Below are 27,303 nucleotides of genomic sequence, written 5' to 3'. Positions count from 1 at the left end.
TAGGAGAAAGCAGACACAGCACTATTTCTCACATTTGGTGATGATAAATTGTATCTTAAAGTGTTGTAATGAAAGATAGATAACAACAGTGAATTGACCAGAAAACTTAATATGGACAACACTTGCTGGGTCTGTCATAGAAATTTCCAAATGTAATATCAATTACAGACTAAAAAATCCATTAGATGCTACCAGCTGTCATGTATTTATGACAGGCAAATTTTCTACACATCTCATTACATCAGAAAACGTGTTTGCTTTTTCACAAATAAGGCAAGATTAATTTCATACATGACTAAGGATATAAATTGCCTGCAGTGGCCACAAATAGCACATTTTCTGTCCTTGCTTCCATGTCCTTGCAGTGCGACCTACAGATACTTCAATCAAAAGGTATAGCTTACTTCTCCATCTTGAATCAGGGTTGGGCGTGTGACCTGCTTGAATCAACGAGGCATTAGCAAACTGACACAGCAGAGGCTAGAAAAGTGCTCGGGCAGTGGGCTTTCTCACTTACTGAGTTTTGAACCCTGAAAGCACAACCACATGGAGAAACCTGGGTTGGTTTATGTGGTCCAGTCACTCTGGTGGGTTCAAAACCATAGGACAAGTGAATGGGAGGATTATAAGTCTCGCAGCTGTCAGCTGAACCCTCAGGCAACCACAGATGCACAAGAGAGCCCAGCAGCAAATACAGAATTGTGAGATAAACAAACAGCTGCTGTTTGGGGCTAGTAAGTTTTAAAGATAATCTACTGTGCAGCCAAAGCTAGCTGATGTATTATGTATACCACACTGTAATATATTGCCATGTTGACTTAGTACATAAGAAAACATTTTAAAGAGAAGGGAAGAAGGCAGGAAAATGGAGACACTTTTTTTTATCCATGTAGTATCACAGTACCAGGGATTCTGAATGTCATCAACTTTAGTCAGACTGAGAATGCCCTCAGGAATTAGAGAGCACTTGTGACTGAGGGCCTTATTTTTATTTTTCCCCACGTAACTGAATAAACCACAAAATCACTCAGGTAAACCGAATAACCACTTATGTCTCATGGACATTGTTACATCTCACTTATCAAAATCAAAGGTGAGATTTTAATGTTTGTTTGTAAGATTAAAATTTTAATTGTAAGAGGTTATTTAATTTTTCATTATCAAAAATAAATCCTATCCTCAAAGTAATAGAAAATTGAATTCAAATATGTATAAAAATATATACAACATAATCAAATGGAATTTATTGCAAGTATAAAGCCTGCTCCAAAAGCTGAAAAAAATAATTTGAAAATTAATTCAATCTATTATACAAATAAGCTAAAGAAGAAAAACTATAAGTAGATGCAGAAAAAGTATTTGACAAACTCTAACACCAATTCATGATAAAAAACAAAACAAAAACAGTAACAACAAAACACCTAGGGAAACTAGTAATAGCAATTTCATCAATTGATTTAAAAAAACTTTCAAAATCCTAGAGCAATGTCATATTATTGGAGAGAAACAAGATGCTTTCTTCTAAGTGTAGGAGCAAAAATGCTTTCTTCTAAGTCTAAGAGCAAAGCAAAGATTTGCTCTCACCACTCTTATTCAAACAGCATACTGGAAATCTTAGCTAATGTAATCAGACAAAAAACAGAATAAAAGTTATGTAGACTGGGAAGGAAGAAATAAAACTATCTTTGTTCACAGATGACATGATTGTCTATGTAGAAATTCTGAAATAATAAATAAAAAAACTTCTGAAACTAATTAGTGATGAGAGCAAAGGTGCAGGATTATTTCTTATAAATGAACAATGAACTGAAATCTAAAATAAAAAACACAGCACGTACATTGACACCATCAAAAAATAGAATACTTAGATACAAATATAACAAGACATATGCAAGATATATATGAGAAAAACTATAAGATTCTGATGAACAAAAATAATCTAAATAAGTGGGGATATTCCATGTTCATGGAGAGTAAGGTTCAAAATTGTCAAGATTTCAGTTATTCCCAATTTGAATAGAGGCAAAGAATCTTAATCAAAATCACTGCATGTAATTTTATGGATGTCAACAAACTAATTCCAAAATTTATATGTAAAAGTAAAAGATCCAAGACAGTATTAAAAATGAAAAAGATCAAAGAACTAACATTACCCAACTTCAAGACTTGTTATAAAGCTACAGAAATCAAAGCCATGTGGCACTGGCAAAAGAACAAACAAGACTAATGAAATAGCATAGAAGGTCCAGAGACAGGTTTACACAAATATAATCAACTCATCTTTAACAAAGATCTAAAGGCAATTCACTGAAGAAAGGACAATTTTTTCAATAAATACTGCTAAAATGACTAGGCCTCCACATGCAAAAAAATAATATTATAAACACAGGTTTTACATCTTTCACAACAGTGAGTGAACTCAGACTAGATCTCAGAATTTTTAAATGCAAAATGCAAAACAGTTAAGCTCTCAGAGTATAACATAGGAGAAAATCTAGGTGACCTTGGTTTGGCAATGACTTTTCAGATACAATCCACAAAAGAAAAAAATGGTAATTTGTACTTCAGTAAAATTAAAAAAGTCTTTTCTATGAATTACACTAAGAGAATGAAAAGATAAGCTATAGACTAATAGGTAGCTTTTGTAAAACAAATATCTAACAAAGATTGGGGTATAAAATACAGGAAGAAGTGGAGAAAGAAATGGCAACCCACTACAATATTCTTGTCTTGAAAATCCCATGGGCAGAGGAGGCTGGCAGGCTATACAGTCCATGGGTTTGCAAGAATCTGACATGACAGCAACTGAGCACGCATGCACGCACTTAAAATTCAACAAGAAGAACATAACCAATTAAAAACTTGGGCAAAGGATCTGAATAGACACCTGACTAAAGAAGGTAACAAGACTGCAAATATAAATACAGAAAGATCTCCAGCATCATATGTCAGTAGAGAAATGCAAATTAAAGCAATGAGATAACACTACAGACCTGTTAGGAAAGCAAAAATCCAAAGCACTGACAACACCAAATATCGGCAGGGATGAGGGCAACAGGAGCTCTCATTCACTGTTGGTGGGAATGCAAAATGACACAGGCACTCTGTAAGGCAGTTTGACAATATTTCACGAAACTCAACATCTTCTTACTACATGACCCAGTAATTGGGCTCCCTGGTATTTACTCAGATGAGCTGAAAACTTCCATACAAAAACCTGCACGTAAATTTTTATAATAACTTTGCTAATTGTGAAAACCTGGAAGGGACCAAGATGTCCTTCAGGTGAATGGATAAACTTGTGGTATATAATATTGTTTAGCACTAAAAACAAATGAGCTGTACAGTCACAAAACAGATGCAAGAGTCTTAAATTCATGTTATTAAATGAAAGGCTATGTATGTAGCACATGATTCCTACACATGACATCCTGGAATTGGCACAACTATGAAGAGAGTAAAATGATTGGTGATTTCCAGGCCGGAGGTTGGGAAAAGGGAGGGATGATTGAATAGGTGATGCATGTAAGATTTTTAGGGCAGTGAAACCACTGTACATGATACCATAATGGTGCATTTGTAAAACCCCATAGAACTGTCTAACACAAAGAATGAACTATAATGTAAATCAGTGTGTCTGTGAAAGTCACTCAGTCATGTCCGACTCCTTGCGACTCCATGGACTATAGGCCATGGAATTCTCCAGGCCAGAATACTGGAGCGGTAGCCTTTCCTTTCTCCAGGGGATCTTCCCAACCCAGGAATCGAACCCAGGTCTCCCACATTGCAGGTGGATTCTTTACCAGCTGGGAAGCCCATGTAAAGCAGGGACTTTGGTTAATAAGAATGTATCAGTATCAGTTCATCAATTCTAATAAGTGTACAACGCTGATGCAAGATGTTAAAAATACATTTTGCTGTGTGTGGGGAGACTGGAAAAAGAAGAGATAGAGGAGAACTCTCTATACTTTCTGCAAGACTAAAACTGCTCTAAAAAAATGAAGTGTATTAATTAAAAATGTTCATTGTAAGGGACTCAATCAATACAGGCAAGTATATGAAATTTACTCAAAAAAAAAAAATGTGTGTGTATGCTTAATTGCTCAGTCATGTCCAACTCTCTGCAACCCCATGGACTGCACCCACCAGGCTTCTCTGCCCATGGGATTTCCCAGGCAAGAATACTGGAGCAGGTTGTCATTTCCTTCTCCAAAATATGTGTGTATAAATTTATAAATAATTTTACATAAATATTGTATTATTTTTCTGTTAGTGCCATAACAAACTACTACAAATTGTACTAAGAACAAGAGAGATTTATAGTAATGAAAGGAACTCTGCTTGGAAGACAGTACAGTGTGAACATGTAGAAATGCACAGAGATCAACATACACCCCCTATTTCATCCCACTCTGCTCCCCTACAGTCACTTATCTGGAAATCAGAAAAGGCAAAGCAAACATCATTAGGAAGAAAGTAGGAAAAACAAAAGATGAAAGGGAACATCTGGCTATTTAATGATTCTTTTCTCCTCTAATACTGTACAAATTATGCACCCAAACACTGAAATTCCAGTAGATGTAACCAAACAACTATTTTGGCTTTCTTTGGAAAAGTATAGAAAAAAATCTCAGCTGTCAGTAAGAACTAGAAATAGGCAAACTCATTTTTACTTAAAAAAATAAAAAGATAAATATTAGATTTTTGAAGTATTTCCTGGACATGCTTATTGTTAATTACTGACAAATTTCAGAACCTGTTCATCAACTTTAAGATTGTGAGCTTCAAAATCAGATTATACCAGTGGGATTCACATGTAGAATAAATGGTATCCACATTATTTATCTTTCTGAAGAGGTCTACTAGGTGAATGCATAGGATGGGGCATCCATACCTTAGTGGTTGTTGTTTAAATCGCTAAATTGTGTCTGACTCTTTTGCAACCCCATGGACTGTAGCTTGCCAGGCTCCTCTATCCATGGAATTTTTCAGGCAAGAATATTGGAAATGGGTTGCCATTTCCTTCTCCAGGGGATCTTCCCAAACCCTGGGATCCAATCTGAGTCTCCTGCATTGCAGGTGGATTCTTTACCACTGAGCCACCAGGGAAGCCCTTATCCATAATTTGACAGTCAGCAAATTACAATAATAGTTAAAGAAATGGACAGTCAAGAGCAAAGTCACCAAGTATCTGGAGTGGTGGTATTTCAGATGGTGTTCTGCAGATCCTCTTGAGGCTCAAGAGGTGGCCTGACCCAAGCATGGCCCATCCCCTTTGCCCCTCATTTGAACAAAGCAGCTTCTTGGCCTTTTTTTTTTTTTGATAAGTTGAAACTCTCTAAAATCTCACTTAAATAGATTCCATACTTTTTAATAGGATGAAGATGACTCTTCTATGATAAAGAATATTACAGGGTTATCTAAAATTGTTTGGGTATAAAATTTTTTCAAAAACAAAATGTTTGAGTTTGTGGTAATTAATTTTCTTTTAAATGTATTATTTATTAAAAAAAAACAAGATGTATGTTTCACAATTTTGCATTTAGCATCTAGAAGGTTAATGTTAGATCAAAAGCAGTGGAACTGGAAAAAGTGACCCCATCAACACAGTCCATGGTTGCGGATGGCAAATACTTAAGCCTAAGAGGAACCTGAAAAGGGCTATGTAGCCTGAGTCATACCACATGAAATCCTAATGGCCAAAACCCAAAGAGTGTAAGACACGATCTCTCCTCACTGCTATCCTTACCCCACAGCCTCGTCCCAAAGGACAGGGAGCTCTTTCCTGTAAAGTGACATCAGAGCCACAGGAAGGCAGAGTGTCATGAGCACAAGTCTTTGTGTGGCTCAGGAAGGTTTTCTAAGTACCCCTTAGATTTCAAACATCTTTGCAGTATTTGCAGTGTGAGGAGGAATGCCGCTATGAATTATTAATTCCTGTGCCTGATGGATAGAAGTTATAAAACTAGCTGCATTTTAATAATAAAGCTCAGCTTCACTTGAGCACATTAGGACTTGCTCGGGGCAGGCAGACCCATGGGCTAGGCGGATGGCCGGGCACAGTGCACAGTGCCCAAAGACAGCCCAGGCGTGGGTGTCTGCTTTGCTGAGCTTTTAAGTGAATCTATTTCATGGTACATTGGACATGCAGTTAGTAGGTATGGACTAAAGGGCTGAGAAAAATGAACATTTTTGGTAATAAGAAGAATGGAGAATAAGGACATGTCTTTAGATATTGAGCCATAAAAAATTACAATTAGTGACTATATAGGCCATCCAAAGTGCCAACAGCTATTTTTATACCCACTTATAGAGGAACCTGAATTTTATAGAAGATAGCTTAACACTACAGAAGTCTCCATAGATTACTACATATATCTGAAAATCTTCTTAAAATGTGATGTGGAAAATGTTTCTATTTTCTATTTTGGTCACACACACATAGATATGTTTTTTTGCTTTTTTATTTTTGGACAAGAAATTTTTATGCACAAAGGGACCAACATTATGTGAGAAAAATATTGTGATTGCAACATATGCTGGGATGGAATTCTCCAGGCACTAAAATAACTTTCTTTGAGCTTCCTGACTGAAGTGACAACCCTGCTACTGCCTGTGAACTTGGTCTCTCACCCTCTTGCCCTACTAAGTCATTCCCATGGGTGAAGGCAGCACTCTATGTCCAAAAGAACATTTCTAACCGTCTCCCAAGACTCAAGATTCCAGAGATGACTGCAATTAAAACTTACGGATGATGCTATAGTTTCTATACCAATTTTTTTTTATAATCTGAAAATTAGTATTGAGAGTTTTGTCCAAATTATTTAAATCATCTTTTCCACTACAAATGAACAGAATGTGAACATACGGCCACGAGCATTTGCATTAAAGCATCAAGTTCTTGTGAGTCAGTATTTTACAGACTGGGAATTTGTGATCTTCTCATACATTGCTAAATTGTGCTGTAACTTGTGGTTAATTGGGAATGACAGGGAATTTAAATTAGTGTTAAATTTGGGTTAGATTTACTCCACAACAGACTCTGTGCAGTGTGAACTTTTGAAAAGTGCCCTATGTGTGGATGTGTGGGGATGTCTGGGGTGTGTACATTTGTTCAACACAAACTTAATGCACCGCTATTGCAGAGAAGTCAGACATACTAGGCACAGAAAAAAGGTGCATGTGTGATGATTAAACCATCCCTTTTAGCCAAAATTACTTACTAGTCTGATAGTATGGCTAACAAATAACTTTGGTAAAGTTGTAATGCTTAGAAATTTTAATATGTTATTGTTTTAAAGCTTTGCCTTTCTAATCTTCTCCAGTAAAGTGGAGTACTTTGCTCAATATGTGGCAACTGAATACTCTCCACTCTGCTGTGTTTACCACATCACTGCTGCTGCTGCTGCTGCTAAGTCACTTCAGTTGTGTCTGACCCCATAGACAGCAGCCCACCAGGCTCCCCTGTCCCTGGGATTCTCCAGGCAAGAACACTGGAGTGGGTTGCCATTTCCTTCTCCAACGTATGAAAGTGAAAAGTGAAAGGGAAGTCGCTCAGTCGTGTCCATCACTAGAAATCCCTAAAGCTTCAACTTTTATCAAAGAGTTACTTTTCATTTTTCCTATAGAATAGAGAATGTAAGGTGAATGCAGGTAACCACACAGAATTTTTATTTCTGGGTCCTCCATGATCTCTTTAGAATATTCTAATCTGTTCTTTGAAGTGTTAGAAATTTCTAAAGTATATAGTCATCAATAATTATAACAGCATCATAGTATTCTGTATGAATTCAGTAGCCTGGAGGCATATACAAGGAAAATTCATGACAGTGTGTATTCTAAAGAAGTATCATTGGAAAGAAACGATTACTTAAAGTTTCTCGTTTTTGTTTTCTGTATAAATATTATTTCACCTTATGGAATGGAATATTGGGAATGGAGAAAGGGCAAGAAGATGCTCTCTTTCACCAGCTTATTTGTTTCTAATCTACTATCAAAAATTGAAAACAGCAGGGGGTGGGATGAACTGAGAGAGTAGCATTGAAACATACACATTACCATATATAAAATATTAAGAGGTAGCCAGTGGGAATTTGCCATATGATGCAGGGAACTCAAGCTGGTGCTCAGTGACAACCTAGAGGGGTGGGATGGGGTGGGGGAAGGAGGGAGGTTCAAGAGGGAGGGGACACATGTATACTTATGGCTGGTTCACATTGTTGTATGGCAGAAACCAACACAACACTGTAAAACAAATACCCCCCAATTAAACATTAAAACAAACAAACAAACAAAAAACACCCTGAAAACAGGCATGCTGAGGTGAGATTGCCTACCTATCTGTGAGGCCACAGGTGTCTATCTGGAGGTCACGGAAACTCCCTAGCGCCCCCTGCTGTATGGATATGGGATCCACTGCTTCGTCGCCAATGGAAATGAGCCTCAGGCAGCCCTGAAATCCACCCAGGGAATTAGTACATCCAGGGTGAGAACTGTTGTCAGGACAGCCTGAATGAACATGGAGACAGAGGAGAAAAAAACAGTTATGAAAAAATATTGTACAGTATTTCTCATTAGCAAAAATTGTTACCTCCATTTGCTAGTAGACACCTGAAGCAAGAAAAGCTATGGCAAACCTAGACAGCATATTAAAAAGCAGACACATCACTTTGCCAGCAAAGGTCCATTTAGTCAAAGCTACGGTTTGTGCAGTAGTCATGTACAGATGTGAGAGTTGGACCATAAAAAAGGCCAAGAGCCGAAGAACTGGTGCTTTCCAATTGTGCTGGAGAAGACTCTTGAGCATTCCTTGGACAGCAAGAAGATGAAACCAGTTAATCCTAGAGGAAATCAACCCTGAATATTCATTGGAAGGACTGACGCTGAAGCACCCGTACTTAGACCACTTGATTTGAAGAGCTGACTTATTGGAAAAGATCCTGATTCTGGGAAAGATTGAGGGCAAGAAGAGAGGGGGACAACAGAGGATGAGATGGTTGGATGGTATCGCCGACTCAATGTACATGAGTTTGAGCAAACTCTGGGAGATAGTGAAGGACAGGGAAGCCTGGCATGCTGGAATCCATGGGTTCCCAAAGAGTCGGACACAATTTAGTTACTGAAAAACATAATTTGAGAAGGGCACATCACCCATGGATAGGGTGGTGGAGAGCTGACAAGAACAAAATGTGTTGGTATTGGTAAACTGTAAAAATAATGACTAAAGCCAGGCTTAAAGAGAGATGAGAGGAAGGGAAGATGTGAAATCTGACAAATAGAGTTACTTCACTTTTAATTTAAGCAGTCTGATTTCTTTTTTGAAAGTACATTTAAGACATCACTCCTTTTAGTATGATGTTAAACTAGATGAACTAAAGGCATGTGAGAGCAGAATCAGAAAAAAAATTATAGGCATAAGAGGACTTAATAAATTTCAAATGCTTAAAAATAATCTTAAATTGAGAAATGACCTGGATACCCTCCATTCATCTAAATGTTGTTAAATATCCACATGTGTGAATTCACAGGCATATTTTTAAACACTTCTGATAATAGCTGGTCTAATAGTAATTTATTCTTACTTTTATTTTTTTAATTAGGCATTTTAGTCAAATATATTTCAACATGAATAGACAAACAAATTAACAATATCTCATAACTATATAGCATTGTGAATAATGGAGAAAACAAGCAACACAATGTTCTATGGAAAAAAGAAATGACCTTTGATTAATTTCAATAATAAGAGTAAAATTTACAAGTTCTGTTACAGACATTAATTGGTTTGCTGTACAGTTACCAACCATAATTCCTACAGAGTAGTTCTGTTTTATCCTTCTGGGTCTCCCAAGAGATAAAGTTCTTAGAATGATTATGAACAAGGACAAGACTTTAAAATCAAAATCAAAGCAGGTGGGGGCCAGAGCCACCTTTTTTTCCACTTGTAAGGCCAGCAGGGTTTAGAGTGTCCTCTCACCCTCCCCTAAATTGTCTCCTAAAGAAATCACAGGTTCTTAGATTTGCCTACTGCAAGACTGACAATGTAGGAGAGGATGGGGAAAGTTAGGCTAAGAGGATGCTGTCACCGTGAAATGCTTCTGAAAAAGGCAACAATTTGGAGAAACCTGCGTACAGAGTCCAGATCACATTACTCCCCTCTGCTCAAGACTGAGGCCCTCCCTAGGAACAGCTGGGCTGCAGGGAGCTACTTTCATAAGGCTGCGTCTGTCCTGAGGAGCCACAGTGCCCGAGAATGCAATGGAGTGATGCAGCACAGTGGCTGCACACCATTTTTTCAACTGGGACCTCCTTAAAGTGCATGCCTGCTTCAGAGAACCCCTTGGGGTCTTCAGAGGCTTCTTCTGCAACTGCATTGCAGTTCAACTTGTCTCTCTGCCCATCACAGTTACTCTTTCAACCTTCCAGGTGCTGTTTCAAAGAATTACCGCTACTAACCCACCCACACGAGAAACTCCCATGCAGAGGCAGCTTCCTACGGAATGAAAGCTACAACTCTACATGGGAAAAAAGCTCAAAGTGTTTAACTGAATTGAACACTTTATTTTCATCTGCAAATATGAAACAAGGACAATATTCTAAATGATTAACATTGTAATAATTCCCAAAAATTGTCAAGCAAATTTTATGCTTGACATGAAATTTACCTATTTTATTTATGCTTTGCCTTACAATGTTTCATTTATATCACTTATAGAACTATTTTAACTATTCTGCTTTGTATTTTCCAATAATTTTAATATTCAGAAATTCTTATGTTAATATTTACAGTTTGGGGTTATTTTATAAGATTCTTATTTTTTAAATCAAAAGGAATAAGTATTTTGTAAAGTAAAGATTTTGTTCATTGTACTTATGTGTTTTTCATTCATCTCTCTTTGTACTTGTGTCTTGAAATTGCTGGTGTACTTTCAAAGAGCAAGAACTGAAGACAGAGCCTCTTCTTGTTCCTGCATAATGGATGCTAGCTTTCTGCCTAAGAATTTTCATAAAATACACAGAGTTTTTCTATACTTTTCTTTCAGTGATTGGGGCTTTAATGGTTTGTATTTCTGACAAATAGAATTCAAAACAAACCGAGGACTGCATCAGGTTGAAATCATGAAAGGCACAATGAAACCTCAGAAATTAACTTCAAAGGGACTTTGAAGTTTCCATTTTAACGTTATATCATAAAGAACTGTTTAACTCTGCAGCTTTCCTTTACCATTTTCTTGTCTTATGTGAAAACACACACATTTTCATTTATAAGAGAATTTCTGAAGGATTGGATATATTTGGAAGAAACTTGGTGTATCTTTATATGTTATATGCTGTGCTGTGTGCTGTGCTAAGTTGCTTCAGTCATGTCCAACTCTTTGCGACCCCATGGACCATAGCCTGCCAGGATCCTCTGTCTGTGGGATTCTCCAGGCAAGAATACTGGAGTGGGCTGCCAAGAATCGAACTCATGTCTCTTACAACTCCTGCACTGGCAGACAGGTTCTTTACTGCTAAGCCACCTAGGAAGCCCTTGTATCATCTAGGTGACTTTTACTTACTGCACTTAGTAACTAAGAATGTTAGGATAAAACATAGGAAACATGAAGTCAGTAAATCATTTTGTGGAATCCCTGTTAATCCTTTTCTGTTTTCTTCCTTTTCTCCAGATCGCCATCCTCAAACTCATCCAGAACACATCACAGTATCTAACTATACCTGTTAGGAGAAAGAAAAACCATATCCAGTTAGTCACAAGGAGAAGGAAAGGTCAAACCAATGAGTGTTCTATTCTCCAACTATGATATAAAAGTCAAGAAGTAAGGGTACCACAGCCCAAGAGAAGCTCGGGGCAGGAGACATTTTTCCATACAGATGGTTGCCCCACAGCCCCAGTGGGCCATTCATCAATGACCTGATTTGGGATGGACAGTGAAGTGGACAATGAGTAGTTACTGCTAAATTAATGAAAGATATCCATCACAATTGAGGGACTCAGAAGTTTAAGTACCTCTGAGGATGACAGATAAATTGTCATTTATGTCAAGACACCAGAATGGGTCCTCAGATGAAACTTCATTAGACTTGTCATAGGCTCACTGGCCTGCTAACATTTCACAGAAGGACACTCAGGGGATTTTGAACATAACTTAATATTCCCCAACTCTGTAGTGCAAGTATGCTATTGAGCAGTACAAAGATTCAATAGAAAGGAATTTATTAAAGCTTTACTTTCCACTGCCCCTAATAGCGGGCACCAAAAATTTATGTACAGTGGACTATTAGTGAAACTGCTGTTAGAGGAAAATTACAAAAAAAAGTTCAGACTAAGAAAAGGCAAAAAGGAAAAAGGGATAGCTTGTGACTTCCCTGGTGGTCCAGTGATTAAAAATTTGCCTTCCAGTGCAGGGGATGTGGGGTCGATCACTGGCCAGAGAACTAAGATCCCACACGCAGCAGGGCAACTAAGCCTGTGTGCCACAGCTAGAGAAAGTCTGGATGCCTCGACAGAGACCCAGCACAGCCCCGAAAAGACACCCAGGAGGGTGTATAAAATTTTCAAAAGTGATACCTAGATCACAGAGTTCTGATGGGACTTTTAGAAATATTGTTATTTTATAGATGACCCTTTTTACTGTAAGATAGTGTGGTCTGAGATTGCCAGGCCAAGATGGAATAGAGATTTCCAGGTGGCCAGAGAGCCTTGGTTTAGGCTGTGGTCCTGCTATAATCACTGAAATCACCTCTTTCATTGCTAAAGTGTCCTGAAATTATATGGTCACCCTAAGGAGGAGAGCTGGCTAAAACTCAACATCCCAAAAACTAAGATCATGGCATCTGGTCCCATCACTTAATAGTAAATAGATGGAGAAAAACTGGAAACAGTGACAGATTTTATTAATTTTATTTTCTTGGGTTCCAAAATCACTGTGGACACTGTGAAATTAAAAGATGCTTGCTGCTTGGAAGAAAAGCTATGACAAACCAATATAGTGTATTAAGAGACATCACTTTGCCGACAAAGGTCCATATAGTTAAAGCTATGATTTTTCCAGTAGTCATATATGGATGTGAGAGTTGGACCATAAAGAAGTCTGAGCCCCAAAGAATTGATGCCTTTAAATTGTAGTGCAGGAGAAGACTCTTGAGAGTCCCTTGGATAGCAGGAGACCAAACTGGTCAATCCTAAAGGAAATCAACCCTGAATATTCATTGGAAAGACTCACATTGAAGTTCCAATACTCTGGCCACCTGATACCAAGAGCCAACTGATTAGAAAAGACCCCGATCCAGGGAAAGATTGAGGGCAGGGAGAGAAGGGGACAATAGAGGACAGGATGGTCGGATGGCATCATCAAATCAATGGACATGAGTCTGAGCAAGCTCTGGGAGATAATGGAGGACAGGGAAGCCTAGCATGTTGCAGTCCAAGAGGTCGCAAAGAGTCGGACATGACTTAGCAACTGAACAACACAAAAAATGTGGATGTTTGGCTGAAGCCGACACAATACTGTAAAGCAATTATCTTTCAGTTAAAAAAAAAAAAGAAACTGTAATAGCAAGCCATACTAGTCTGCTTTCATGGGGAAGCATCACAACAAAATTCAACTGACCATATAATGATAATTGGAAACTTGCAGTTGACTGTCCATCAGGAAAAACAGTAATGGGAAGGAAACCTGGTCAAGTAGTATTTCAGAACAGGGAGTATTGTTTTCCTTGAAAAGTCAAATATCATTAGCTGGTTTTCACCTAGATGACCCAGGAACACTGACTTTATTAGTCCCAATATTGCTACAGAGCATAGACTGGATGAACTTCACTTCTTTGTCAACATCATACATATTCTGGTACTTACAGACACTGAGCAAGAAGGTAAGTAAACAGATACTGACAGAAGCTACCCTTTGGACATTAGAGTTTTCAGGAGTGGAGCTCAAGCTGTAGCTGACCTACCCTACTTTACCCAGAACAGCATTGGAAAGTCCAACATATCATGGAGACAAATATGGAAATCTTGAGCAAAGTTCTACATGTGCATAAAAATTGTGAATATAATAAATCTACTGAGAATCAGAACTCCATGCTCACTGGTCCTAGACCTGCCTCTCCTGGTTTTCCTTGAGTAAAAATAGTATCTATCTTTTTATTTAACATCAGTAAATTAGTCCATTTTGGTTTTACTTGTTTGTTTTAATCTGGAAAAGGCTTTACTTGAATTTTAAAAGTAGTATATATTCTTTCTCTAGGAAAAAAGACGCTGTTATGTTGGTGTAAGATATACAGTTGACTGGCTTCATTTGAATCAGTGTCTGAAACTGTTCTGTAGGAGTCAACTAGATATTTATAGCTATGCTTATAGAGGCTACTCTAAATTTATACACTAGTTAGGAAGAAAGTGCTGTGATTACAAGTCCTATTTTTGCCACTCAGTGCCAACACAGAATTACATTAGAAAAATAGGAAAGTTGTAATGAAGAAAAGTCATTATGCCATCTCGTGGGATGTTTAAACTTTGCAATTCCACTCGTCTTAGGAACACTGTTTCTTCTTGGAAACCATATTAACAAGACAGTTCTCTGTATATCAACACAATTTTATGAAAATACATAAGAAAGGCTTATTACATCTTTTTCAACACATTTCCTCTAGCTCTCTAGGATCCTTAAATAGATAGTAATGAAGCCAAAGGCCAGGTGTATGTGCACAACCAGTGTGACAACTGTGGGTTCTTGAGCATTCGTTCATCTTAACCATTGGAGCATGCCACTAAAACCCCAGTACTGAATGTTGTTTCACTGAATTAACTGTACTTCTTAGGAGTCAGATAGTTTATGCATAAGGAAAAACTTAAAAATCACTGGCAAGATGTCTCTTAGCAGCTACACTGATATTTACAGCATTTTTAAAATAAAAATGGGCACAATCAAAATGTCCATCAACATAAAATGGTAAAATGGAAGAGTAAAATATGGTACAATATGCATCAAAAAGCCACACATCCATGAAAATTAATTAAATTCAGCTATTCACAGCCACATGGCTGGATTTCAAAAACGAATGTAGAACAGAAGAAGCAAGTCACAGAAGAATGAACGCAGGTTTATCCTCTTCAAAAAAGTTAAAAGCGAGGCAACACAAGACAATTTATTGTTTAAAGTTATCTACATAGATGATAGATTATTAAAAAAGCAATATACAAAGACTGGCTTTAAAAAAGCAGAGTAATACTTAACTAGGGGAATTAAAGTCTAGAGGAGCAACAGAAGCCTCAAGTGTTGTAGTGGCTAATTTTGTAGACAAGAGGATGCACCCGTATATATTCTTTTTATGAAATATTATAGTCTTTTTAAAGTGTGTGCATATGATCTATTTCACAGTAACAACCGACTCATGTTGCATCAGTATGTAAATATTTATGGAAAGTACCTACTCTCAAGTAGCCATGCATTCTGAGAATGCAGTATGTTCCATACAAAAGATGATTTGAGAAGTATTTTTCTTTCACTTTTTAATACAAAATGTTAAAGGTATTTTATTTTGTGTCATTAAACAGTAGACACAGATTGTTCTTTCTGTATCTGTCAGTGCTTCAAAATATTTTATCTTTTAAATTACAGTTCTTGGATAAATTCTTTATTTCGCTTTGAAGGAATTTGTTCCTCTCCTGAGCTATAAAACCCATCATTTAAGTGTAAAGGTTTAAAAGAGTATCTGGGTCAGAAATGCATCACATTTAGCAAACAAGAAAAGCAAGCAATCTTAACTTTTAAAGCTGCTGGCACAATTCCACCTTTCCCCATGAAGTTTGCTTTAGGAGACTTCAAAGATTAAACAACCCAATTCACGGTTGATGTACTTTTTGTCAATTCTCAAGGGAGAATTTTATACTTTCTTGTTGAGCTATCAAGCTATCTCCACCATGATTCCAAACTTATTTTAGAAAAAAATAAAAAGTATAAAATGCAAAACAGCAATAATGTCAGAGAGGGCTTCAAGCCAAGATTAAAAATAAGTCTTACTATTGACAGTTCTAAGCTTCCAGTGGCTGAGGATTTTTCACTTGAATGCTCCAGGGATGGAGATTTATTACCCTCAGAAGTTCCCCCTCCCTGGTGGAAAAGATCCTGGATGGACTCAATCAAGGTTCACTAAGCAGGCAAAACACCCACTGACTACATCCCAGGGAGATGGACTGTTGATGTCTTGGTAAAATCCATCACTAAGCAATGAGTGACATATTAATGGGCTTCTCCTGTGGCTCAGCAGTAAAGAATCCATCTGCAGAGCAGGAGATGCAGGAAACACAGTTCAATCCCTGGGTCAGGAAGATCCCCTGGAGGAGGGCTTGGCAACCCACTCCAATACTCTTGCCTGGGAAATCCCATGGACAGAGGAGACTGCGGGGGATGATCCATGAGGTCGCAAAGAGTCGGACACGACTGAACACGCATGCATGACATATTAACAGCCATTGAATTAATCTCTTCCTCTGTTGTGTATAATGATGCCCTTCTGTATTAGGCAGTGGGAATAGACATCTTTTTTTTTTTTATTATTTATTTACTTATTTATTTTTGGTTGTGCTGAGTCTTCGTTGCAGCACGTGGGTTTTGCTAGTTGCAGTGAGCAGGGGCTACCCTCTAGTTGTGGTTGCGGGCTTTTCACTGGGGTGGCTTCTCCGGTTGGGGAGCAGGGGCCCTAAGGCCTTGGGCTTCAGCAGTTGTGGTGCATGGGCTTAGCTGCCTTAGCATGTGAATGTTCCCATTCAGGGATTAAACCTGTGTCCCCTGCATTGGCAGAATCCCAACCCCTGAACCACCAGGGAAGTCCAAGTTTCTTAAATTTTAAAATGCAGCAGACTTCCTGGGGATCTTGGTGAAATGCAGATTCTGGTTCAGGAAGTCCGGATGGCACATCTGCATTTCTAAGAGCTTCCGGGTGATGCTGATACTGTTGGTCCATGGACCACACTTTGAGTAGCCAGGCCCTGGGCAGAAAAGAAGCCAACAGACAGAAGAACACCCCCATGCAGCAAAAAACCTGGCACATAAAAGCTGAAGGAAAGATTGTAAGCGTCATTTGGCTTTAGGAAAATTCCTGATGGCAAGGTATTAAGGGTAAGAAATAGAGAGCAATTACCCTCAGTATTGCTTCCACATAGAATCACCAGAGAGTATTCAAAAACCTGTTGTCCAGGTCAGGCTTCCCTAGTAGCTCAGCTCATAAAGAATTCGCCTGCAATGCAGGAGACCCCAGTTCAATTCCTTGGTCAAGAAGTTCCCCTGGAGAAGGATGGGCTACCCACTCCAGTATTCTTGGGCTTCCCTGGTGGCTCAGACCACACTGCAGGAAAGAATGCACCTGAGCAACTAGGCAGAAGCACTCAGCATGGAACCAGTTACATCAGAATTTCTGGGGATGCAGCCAGGCATCAGCATTTTGAATCCTTCCAGGTGACTGCAATATGCAACCGTAGTTGAAAACAAATGCCAAACTTAAAACCAACCTTATGATGTGCACTTTTAAACAAGGCCATCTATCTGGCTTTCATTTTTAGACCACAATTTATCATCTTTGATCACTCAAAATTCTCAATGACTATAACTAAAAGAGAAAAACCATTCTTCACTATTAATTTTCATGTAAAACTATGAATTGCCTTAGAAGGCAGGAGCATAAAAGGTAAAGATGGTTTGACCACCAATGCAGCCCAGTTCCTTTCACTTACCCCCCAAATAGTAGGTGTCGCCTGACTCAATCTGCCCACGCAAGGAATGAGCCATGGAGGCTGCCTCACCATCCACCATCACACTCAGGTGATTCCCTCTTGCAGATAAGGACACAGAATGCCACTGCCCATCATTTAATCCAGCACCTGGAAGTAAACAAAATGGGTTAAAATAAATTCCTATAAACCTTGGTAATACCTCAACAGAGCAAGTACTTGAAAACAATATGATGCATACCTTGGGCCACCTTCCACAGACCACCAAGAACTCATCTGAAGCCCACCTAGGTCACTCAGCTGGGTGAGCAATGAAGAATGCACCACAGGGACACAGAGAGACAGAGAAAGGTGAAGGATAGATGTGGACTTGTCTGGGGGCTTCTAAGCAGGCAATTAGGTTATGTGGTATGTTGGTCATGCTTATCTAGAAGAAGGTGCTACCCATGTCAGCTGGAGGAGGGTCTTGTCGAGTAAATTTTGTGGTTGCAGAGGATCCTTGTGTCTGATCCATCAGTCATGGACTGGCCTGTCTGATATTTGTTTATGTAATAACAAAAATGATTATGTTCAGTTAGGATTACTATGGCCTCTATGCACAGTGCCAGGGATATACTTCAGTTTCTCATCATTCAGTTTAGTCAAAAAGGTGCACATAAAAAAAAAAAAGCAGGTGGGGGGACAAAGAAAGAAATCAGAATGAAGGGGTAAAGTAAAAAGAAGAGTGGATCACTCATCCTGCCTTGAAAAACACAGCATTGGTTTGTTTCAGTCCTAGGGCCTTAAGAGAATAAAATTTCTATGAATGACCCTGAACAATCATGAAATCATAAACTATTTCCAATTACATGGCATCGGACATATTTTAGCCTCATCTAGCCCACTGATAGTTTGTGATGCTGAGAAGTACAGGTAGTTTCCAAAAATGCAAGTTATAAGAATAAAAACTTATTCTCACTTTCATATATTGTCATTATCTATAATATTCTTGGCAGACTATTTTAAAAAATATACTGACAGTCTTTAAAAATAACAATTTAAGTATTAATAAAACATGAAAATTCATAGAATAGAATAAAAGTTTATAAAAGCATTACATTAAAGTGTGTCTGTACATATTCAAACATTGGATAAAGATGGAAAAGAGTGGCAAGAAATATTCTTAAATATTAACCTTCATTTTTGGTTGTGGGAATTGTTTTTCATTTTATGTCATTTTTACATTTTCTGTTTTTCTTTCCAAATAAGATACAATGTATTCCAGCTATCATCACACCACATGCGTGTATCCTCAGTCATGTTTGTGTTCAACTCTTTGTGCCCCGATGAACTGCAGCCTTCCAGGATCCTCTGTCCATGGGATTTTCCAGGCAAGAATATAAGAGTGGATTGCCCACTCCAGGGGATCTTCCTGACCCAGGCATTGTACCCGTGTGTCATGCATTGGCAGATGGATTCTTTACCACTGAGCCACCTGGGAAGCCTACCAATTTTTAAAACTACTATTAATTCCTTCAAAGCAGTCATTGTCTCTTGAATCTATCAGATGAAATATCTATATTTTCTTCAAGTGCTGGAGCTGGAATGATAAATTAGTTGAATCACTGACTGCCCACCAACTGTGCATGGCTCTAACATCTACTACAGACCAACTTGTAGGGTTTTCTATTGAATGAAAACCCAGTGCTGCGTCATGCAAATACATCAAGCCTTAGGTGTCCCAGTACACTCACCCACGCAGTGTGTGTGTGTTAGCTTCTACTAGGTTATTTTGTGGACATAAACAACAGCAAAGTTTCAATGAGTAACAGCTAGGGTTTGTTTCTTGATCTGGCCCCAGGCCATCTGGCTCTGTATCCTTTGTGCTCTAGGTATTCATCCAAGCAGCACCAGGCTAATACACAGGCCAACCCCCTGTCTTTCTGCAGAGAGAAAACAGCATCTGGCAGAATCTTGCTATGGTGTTGGCAGTTTCTACTCAGATGTGGCACAGGTCCCTTCTGCTCGCATGCCAGTGGCCAAAATGTGTTATTTGGCTAACAGCAAGGGATTTGTCCCCTCCACAGGAGGCCACTGCAGCTTGCACAGCAGGCCCCAGATAATGAATGTTTCAATAGAGGGGGTCGGGGCAGGAATAATTGGAATCTTTAGAAATTGTCTTGGTCAACAAGGAAGAGGGTCATAAAAAAAAATCAATTTTCATTCATTGAAAAGCAAGAGTGAGATGACTACTTGATTTTTTTGACACCATGCTCAAGAAAAAGAAATGCAAAAAGGCAAAATAGTTGTCATACGAGGCCTTACAAAGAAAGAGAAAAGAGAAGTTTAAAGGCAAAGGAGAAAAGGAAAGATATACCCATTTGAATGCAGAGTTCCAAAGAATAGTAAGGAGAGATAAGAAAGCCTTCCTCTCAGTTAGTGCAAAGAAACAGAAAAACAACAGAATGGGAAAGACTGGAGATCTCTTCAAGAAAATGAGAGATACCAAGGGAACATTTCATGCAAAGATGAGCACAATAAAGGACAGAAATGGTATGGACCTAACAGAAGCAGAAGATATTAAGAAGAGGTGGAAAGAATACACAGAAGAACTGTACAAAAAAGATCTTCACAACCCAGATAATCACGATGGTGTGATCATGCACCTAGAGCCAGACATCCTGGAATGCAAAGTCAAGTGGGCCTTAGGAAGCATCACTATGAACAAAGCTAATAGAAGTGATGGAATTCCAGTAGAGCTATTTCAAATCCTAAAAGATGATGCTGTGAAAGTGCTGCACTCAGTATGCCAGCAAATTTGGAAAATTTAGCAGTGGCCACAGGACTGGGAAAGTCAGTTTCCATTTCAATCCCAAAGAAAGGCAATGCCAAATAATGCTCAAACTACCGCACAATTGCACTCATCTCACACGCCAGTAAAGTAATGCTCGAAATTCTCCAAGCCAAGCTTCAACAGTATGTGGACCGTGAACTTCCAGTTGTTCAAGTTGGATTTAGAAAAGGCAGAGGAACCAGAGATCAGATTGCCAACATCCGCTGGGTCATTGAAAAAGCAAGAGAGTTCCAGAAAAACATCTACTTTTGCTTTACTGACTATGCCAAAGCCTTTGACTGTGTGAATCACAACTGTGGAAAATTCTTAAAGAGATGGGAATACCAGACTACCTGACCTGTCTCCTGAGAAATCTGTATGCAGTTCAGGAAGCAACAGTTAGAATTGGACATGGAACAACAGACTGGTTCCAAACAGGAAAAGGAGTACATTAAAGTTGTATATTGTCACCCTGCTTATTTAACTTATATGCAGAGCACATCACACAAAATGCCGGGCTGGAAGAAGCACAAGCTGGAATTAAGATTGCCTGGAGAAATATCAGTAACCTCAGATATGCAGATGACACCACCTTTTTGGCAGAAAGCGAAGACGAACTAAGGTGCCTCTTGATGAAAGTGAAAGAGAGAGTGAAAAACTTGGCTTAAAACTCAAGATTTAGAAAACTAAGATCATGGCATCTGGTCCCAGCACTTCATGGCAAATAGATGGGGAAACAATGGAAACAGTGTCAGACTTTATTTTTTTGGGCTCCAAAATCACTGCAGATGGTGACTGCAGCCATGAAATTTAAAAGATGTTTTCTCCTTGGAAGAAAAGCTATGACCAACCTAGACAGCATATTAAAAAGCAGAGACATTACTTCACCAACAAAGGTCCATCTAGTCAAAGCTATTTTTTTTCCAGTAGTCATGTGTGGATGTGAGAGTTGGACTATAAAGAAAGCTGAGAGCCGAAGAATTGATGCTTTTGAACTGTGGTGTTGGAGAAGACTCTTGAGAGTCCCTTGGACTGCAAGGAGATCCAACCTCTCAATCCTAAAGGAAATCAGTCCTGAATATTCATTGGAAAGTGATGCTGCAGCTGAAACTCCAATACTTTGACTACCTGAAACAAAGAACTGATTCATTGGAAAGACCCTGATGCTGGGAAAGATTGAAGGCAGGAGGCAAAGGGGAAGACAGGATAAGATGGTTGGATGGCATTACTGATGCGATGGACATGAGCTTGAGTAGGCTCCAAGAGTTGGTGATGGACAGGAAACCCTGGCATGCTGCATTCCGTGGGGTCGCAGAGTAGGACACAACTGAGCAACTGATCTGACTGACTGACTGAGTGTACTAGTGAGCTTGAATGACTCCAATCTGAGCATCTTCTGGTATGTCCCAATATATTTAACTAACACATTTTACGAATGTTAAAGGCACAGACTCTTTACAGCTCTGTAAGTTTAGAAGTCGATCTTATGAATTAGAAGTTATGTTAGAGAATAGTGGGCATTTTAGTCTACCCCTCAAAAGTAAGTGCATATTTCTGGTAGAAAGTTAACCAGTCCTGTCTAATTCATATCACATTTTGGTATTTACAACCCATGTGACCATGTAAATCCATGTCCTTCAAATGCTCTTCAAACCAGCTTTTTTTTTTTTTTTTTTCCTGCTGGATCTCTCATTAATGACTTGGACTCAAGATTCACTTGGGGCTTCCCTCATAGCTCAGTTGATAAAGAATCTGCCTGCAATGCAAGAGACCTGGGTTCAATTCCTGGGTGGGTAAGATCCCCTGGAGAAGAAAATGGCAACCCACTCCAGTAGTCTTGCCTGGAGAATCCCACAGACAGAGGAGCCTGGCAGGCTACAATCCACAGGGTCACAGAAATTGGACACAACTTAGGAACTAAACTACCACCACCAAGATCTACTTGGGGCTTCCCCTGTGGCTCAGCAATAAAGAGTCTGCCGGTAATGTAGGAGCTTAGGTGACATGGGTTCGATCCCTGGATCAGGAAGATCACCTGGAGGAAGTAATGGCAATCCAGTTCAATATCCACTCCAATCTAATCCACTCCAAACCACTCTGTTTCCTGGAGCAGGAAATGGCACCTCGCTCCAGTATCTTTGCCTGGAGAATCCCAAGCACAGAGGAGCCTGGTGGGCTATAGTCCATAGGGTTACAAGGAGTCGGACACGACTTAGCACACATGTAAGATCCACTTGAGCCAGAAATGTTTCCAGCATGACCCAGAAGTTCAAAGATCCTGCTGTGAAGCAGCTAAAATTTTGTTTTTCTCATACTGTTAAATATTAATTAGAATGCATCCCCAGACGTTTTCATTTTCAGGAAGGGGATGGCTTTAAAGTCGCTAGTTACTACTACCATGTCAGACAGTAAAAATGCTGCACTCTTGCTTTTTGTTTTTTATTGGTGAAGTCAGAAGCATTTTCAAAGATTCAACACTCGTTCATGAAAAATCATGAGAAAAGTTGAAAACTAGCATATGGAGGATTCAAGTTAGACACTTAAAACATATATTATGAAACTGAACCTGAAATAAAGTTTTGAAAGAAGTTCTGTAATCTGAGAGCTAAAGAGGATGAACCAGAAAAAAAAACTCTCTATATGTTATTTTCAGCCTTATCATTTGGGGTTTCTCTTAATTGTTATATCGTATACCTGTCAATATAACAACTATATTCACTTAAAATCTGTCATTAAAACCTAGTTTGATTTTGTGAAATATTTCCTTTCTCTCCCTCACCCAACCACCTTTTCCTTCCCTCTCTCTCTCTGTCTCACTTTCTCTCTCTCTCTGTCTTTCTCTATCTAGCACAGGGGTCCCCAGCCTCTGGGATCTAATGCTTGATGATCTGAGGTGGAGTTGATCATGCCTACCAGGTTTGTGGAAAAACTGTCTTATACAAAACCAGTCCCTGGTGTCAGAAAAAGGCTGGGACCACTGATCTAGCATATTGAGGTATTTCACATGGAGAATTTGCAGAAAGCACTCCAGAATATCTTGAATTTGTAGTAGATGTCATCCGTTTATGTGACACAAGACTGTTCTTAGTAAAAATTAGCCATTTTAATTTAAAAATAAAATGCAGGCATTTATATTCATTGTCTCCTTCTCTCCATTATAAATCTCATCCTTTGTTTTTCTTCAGTGTGATTTCAAGTCAGCCCACTTCTGATGAAAGGACAGTCTGTTTCCCAGGCAACATGATTGTCAAAGGATGGATGGAGACCAGAAAATAGATTTCGGACTTTTGATTTGTGCAACTATAGATATGATGCTAATTCTACCACACCCTTCCAATCCCTCTAAAGGCCTCAATCTTGGGGGTGATGCCATGATTGTAGTGCTAGTGTTGAAATACTGTAACTAATGGTTATTGTGTTATTACTGATTGACCCTATGGTGCCAAGCGTTTAGATATGTTAAATCCCTGCATTCTCACCATAACACTGATTAGTGTCATTTTAAAGATGAAGACCCTGAGGCTTCATGAGAACAAGTGGGCTGCTTATCAAAGGCAGACCTGGAAATATGCAAGGGAGAGGAGTCCTCTCACACACCACCTCATAAATCAAATAATTTATTCTAATAACAGGATAATGACCATAGCACTACACACAACACGGCAAAGGGTAGAATTGTGTCTTTTCTTATAAAGGGTGAATCAGTTCAGTTCAGTTCAGTTGCTCAGTCATGTCCAACTCTTTGCGACCCCATGAATCACAGCACTCCAGGCCTCCCTGTCCATCACCAACTCCTGGAGTTCACCCAAACTCATGTGCATCAAGTCCGTGATGCCATCCAGCCATCTCATCCTCGGTCGTAAAGGGTGAATACAGACATTCATTTTTTCCTTTTCCTTTATTGCTCCCACTTTTCCTCTGTTTCTATGACCCACTTCCTTAGCCCTGCCCCAGAAACACATATGCACTAGAATCTACACCTTTGGTACATTTCTCCAGTTCTTCAGAACTGTCTTGAGATAACTATTAGGAAAAATTATCTACAACCTGGAAATAGGATACAAGATGCTTTTTCAATATCATTTAATGAAATTTAAGTTTCAGTTTGGTACACATTTGGGTACTTGATACAACATTTAAAGTGAAAAAATTTTGCAGCCTGTCTTACTTTCCATCTACTTCAACTACATAAAAGATTCCCTTTCAAATGTTGCTAAAGTAAGAAGCAAGCATCTCAAGAAATTCACCTTTGGTTTGCTTCTGAAAAATGGCACATTACACTGTAAAACCTTTAAAAATAGTGCAATAAAATATTTATGTGTTGTGTCAGTGCCAGCTTATAAAATATTCAATACCTGACATATATATATGTGTGTGGGGGGGGGGAAGGACAGTGTGTACCCACATGAACAACACTAAAAAGCTATCTCTTTTAGTTCATATTACATGTAAATTATGTGTGCATGCTAAGTTGCCTTAGTCACGTCTGACTCTTTGCAACCCTATGGACTGAAGCCTGCCAGGCTCCTGTGTTCATAGGATTCTCCAGGCAAGAATACCGGAGTGGATTGTCATTTCCTCCACCAGCGGATCTTCCTGACCCAGGAATTGAACCCACATCACCTGTGGCTCCTGCGTTGCAGGCAGATAGTTTACCACTGAGCCAAGATTTAAGCAGTTGACTGAATCTGAATTGACACTGTCGACTCTGTTCATTTACATGCTAATCGTCATATATATGTTTTTTTATTTATATAAAAAAAGGAAAATTTAGTCTTCATTCCTAGCTTTTCAGTCCCAAACTGATAACCAGAGATCAGACAAGACAGTCCTTCCACATGAAACCTTCAAGGAATGACATGCCATGAGTCTACCTAGGTTTAAATTTATCAGTTTTAAATGTAAAGCAGTCCCCAAAGTTAAAAAATAACACGACTCAGAAGTGAGTCTAGAAATAAACAGGTTCTTCTCAAAAAGCTATAGAACATTCACCCATTTAGAAGCAGCCTCACCAAAAACAAGTAGGAACAAAGGAAGCAATGGCTCAGACATAAGAAAGAAAAGTAACTTATAATATTTTGAAAATCAATGTGTATATAGGTTTAAAAGACAGTTGAAAGAAATCTATTTTCTTAAGACTCCTTAGGATAGTCTAATGCCTTCTAGTAATTCAAGTTTACCTCTAGGTTCTACCTCAAACTTACAAATAATTTTTTTTCTTTAATTAATTTTTTATTAAAGTATAGTTGGTTTACAGTGTTGTGTTAGCTTCAAGAGTGCAGCAAAGTGATTCATACATACACACGTGTATATACATATATATATGTATAAATATACATATTCATTTTCATATTCTTTTCCCTTATAGGTTATTACAAAATACTGAGTAAACTTCCCTGTGCTATAACAGTAGGTCCTTGGTGGTTACCCATTTTTTATTAATAGTAGTGAATATCTGTCAATCCCAAACTCCTAATTTATCCCTTTGGTAACCACAAGTTTATGATCATTTATTTTTAAACTTTTTGATAATTATGCTACATCATATTGATTGACACACCAACAGCCTGGAGTTACCTACTTCAAAGGAAAAAGCAATCTAGTTCTCTCTAGTAGGATTATGACTATCTTATGTATTCAGCCATTCATTTGTTTTAAAGATTACCCATCTTAGGTTTACATGCAAGAAGATATAGTCACAACAAATACCTATGCGTTATCTCAGGGAGGACGTTTATTACCTGCTGTGATGTCCCTGGCTGGATGTCCAGGCTGGGAGAGACTCAGCTTGAGTTTTCCATCACTAAGAACAAGGATGAGAGCTCCTGACCTATGGTGAAACTGACTGGTCAGCAACAGTCCTGCTCTGTTCCATGTTCGAAATTGGAAGATCACAGACACTTTGTCCTCTCTGGAAATGCCTGGCAGCACCAAGTAACTCCTGGAGCTCAGAAAAGTCATGGGGACAGTTTGCGTGTGTGAGCAGGAGAAGGACACATTTCCCTGTGAACACAGTGAAACAGACTTTAGGAAAGCACAGTTGGAATGCTTTCATTTCACAGACAACAGATTTTCCAAGACACTGAATTTCTTATCAACAATTCAGCAATCTAGGATTTTTAAAATGAGGCTTCCCCATCAAACTTAAATCCAGATTTGCCTTATAGGTCCCTTAAAGCACTGTTCAAGAACTTCCCTGGTAGCCCAGTAGTTAAGAATCTGCCTGTCAATGCAGGGCACGTGGGTTCGACTCTTGGTCCAGGAACTAAGATCCCACATCCCGCGAGGCAATTAAGCCCATGCACCACAACTGAAATCTGTGAGCCCTAGAGCCCACGCTCTGCAACAAGAGACATCACAATGAGACACCACAATAAGAAGCCCATGCAATGCAATTAGAGAAACTAGAGAAATCCCGTGCATGCACAGCAACGAAAGGGCAATGAAGACCCAATGCAGCCAAAAATATATAAATATAAAAATGAAAAGAAAAAGTGCTGTTTAGCTGGGTAAACCTATTTCTGAGTTTCTGAGGAACTGTCTATCTCCATTACCAAGCATTTGCAAAGGAATCCTGAGCCAAATCTTTCCCAGACTTAATGCTGGGTGTCCAAACTACGGTCTTTCCAGTAGTCACGTACCAGTATGAGAGCTGGACCATAAAGAAGGCTGAGCATCAAAGAATTGATGCTTTTGAACAGGGCTTGAGAAGACTCTTAAAAGTCCTTTGGACAGCAAGGAGATCAAACCAGTCAATCCTAAAGGA

The 27,303-nt window shown here is 38.8% G+C and overlaps 1 protein-coding gene across 4 annotated transcripts in view; it reads right to left on the bottom strand.

Moving 5' to 3' along the window:
• CNTNAP3 (contactin associated protein family member 3) overlaps positions 1 to 27,303 on the bottom strand; it is a 236,007-nt gene that overhangs the window by 74,010 nt on the left and 134,694 nt on the right. For all 4 annotated transcript variants that reach the window (XM_024995997.2, XM_024995998.2, XM_059889290.1 and 1 more), the window contains 3 exon segments: positions 26,279 to 26,540; positions 17,729 to 17,875; positions 8,337 to 8,508 (listed from right to left, as the gene is read on the bottom strand). In XM_024995997.2, coding sequence (XP_024851765.1) covers positions 8,337 to 8,508; positions 17,729 to 17,875; positions 26,279 to 26,540 — 581 coding nt within the window.

Source organism: Bos taurus, chromosome 8 (assembly GCF_002263795.3).
Source record: "Bos taurus isolate L1 Dominette 01449 registration number 42190680 breed Hereford chromosome 8, ARS-UCD2.0, whole genome shotgun sequence".
NCBI classification, from domain to species: Eukaryota; Metazoa; Chordata; class Mammalia; order Artiodactyla; family Bovidae; genus Bos; species Bos taurus.
Note: the sequence above shows the minus strand (reverse complement) of the source record. Positions and strands in the feature narration are given on the sequence as shown.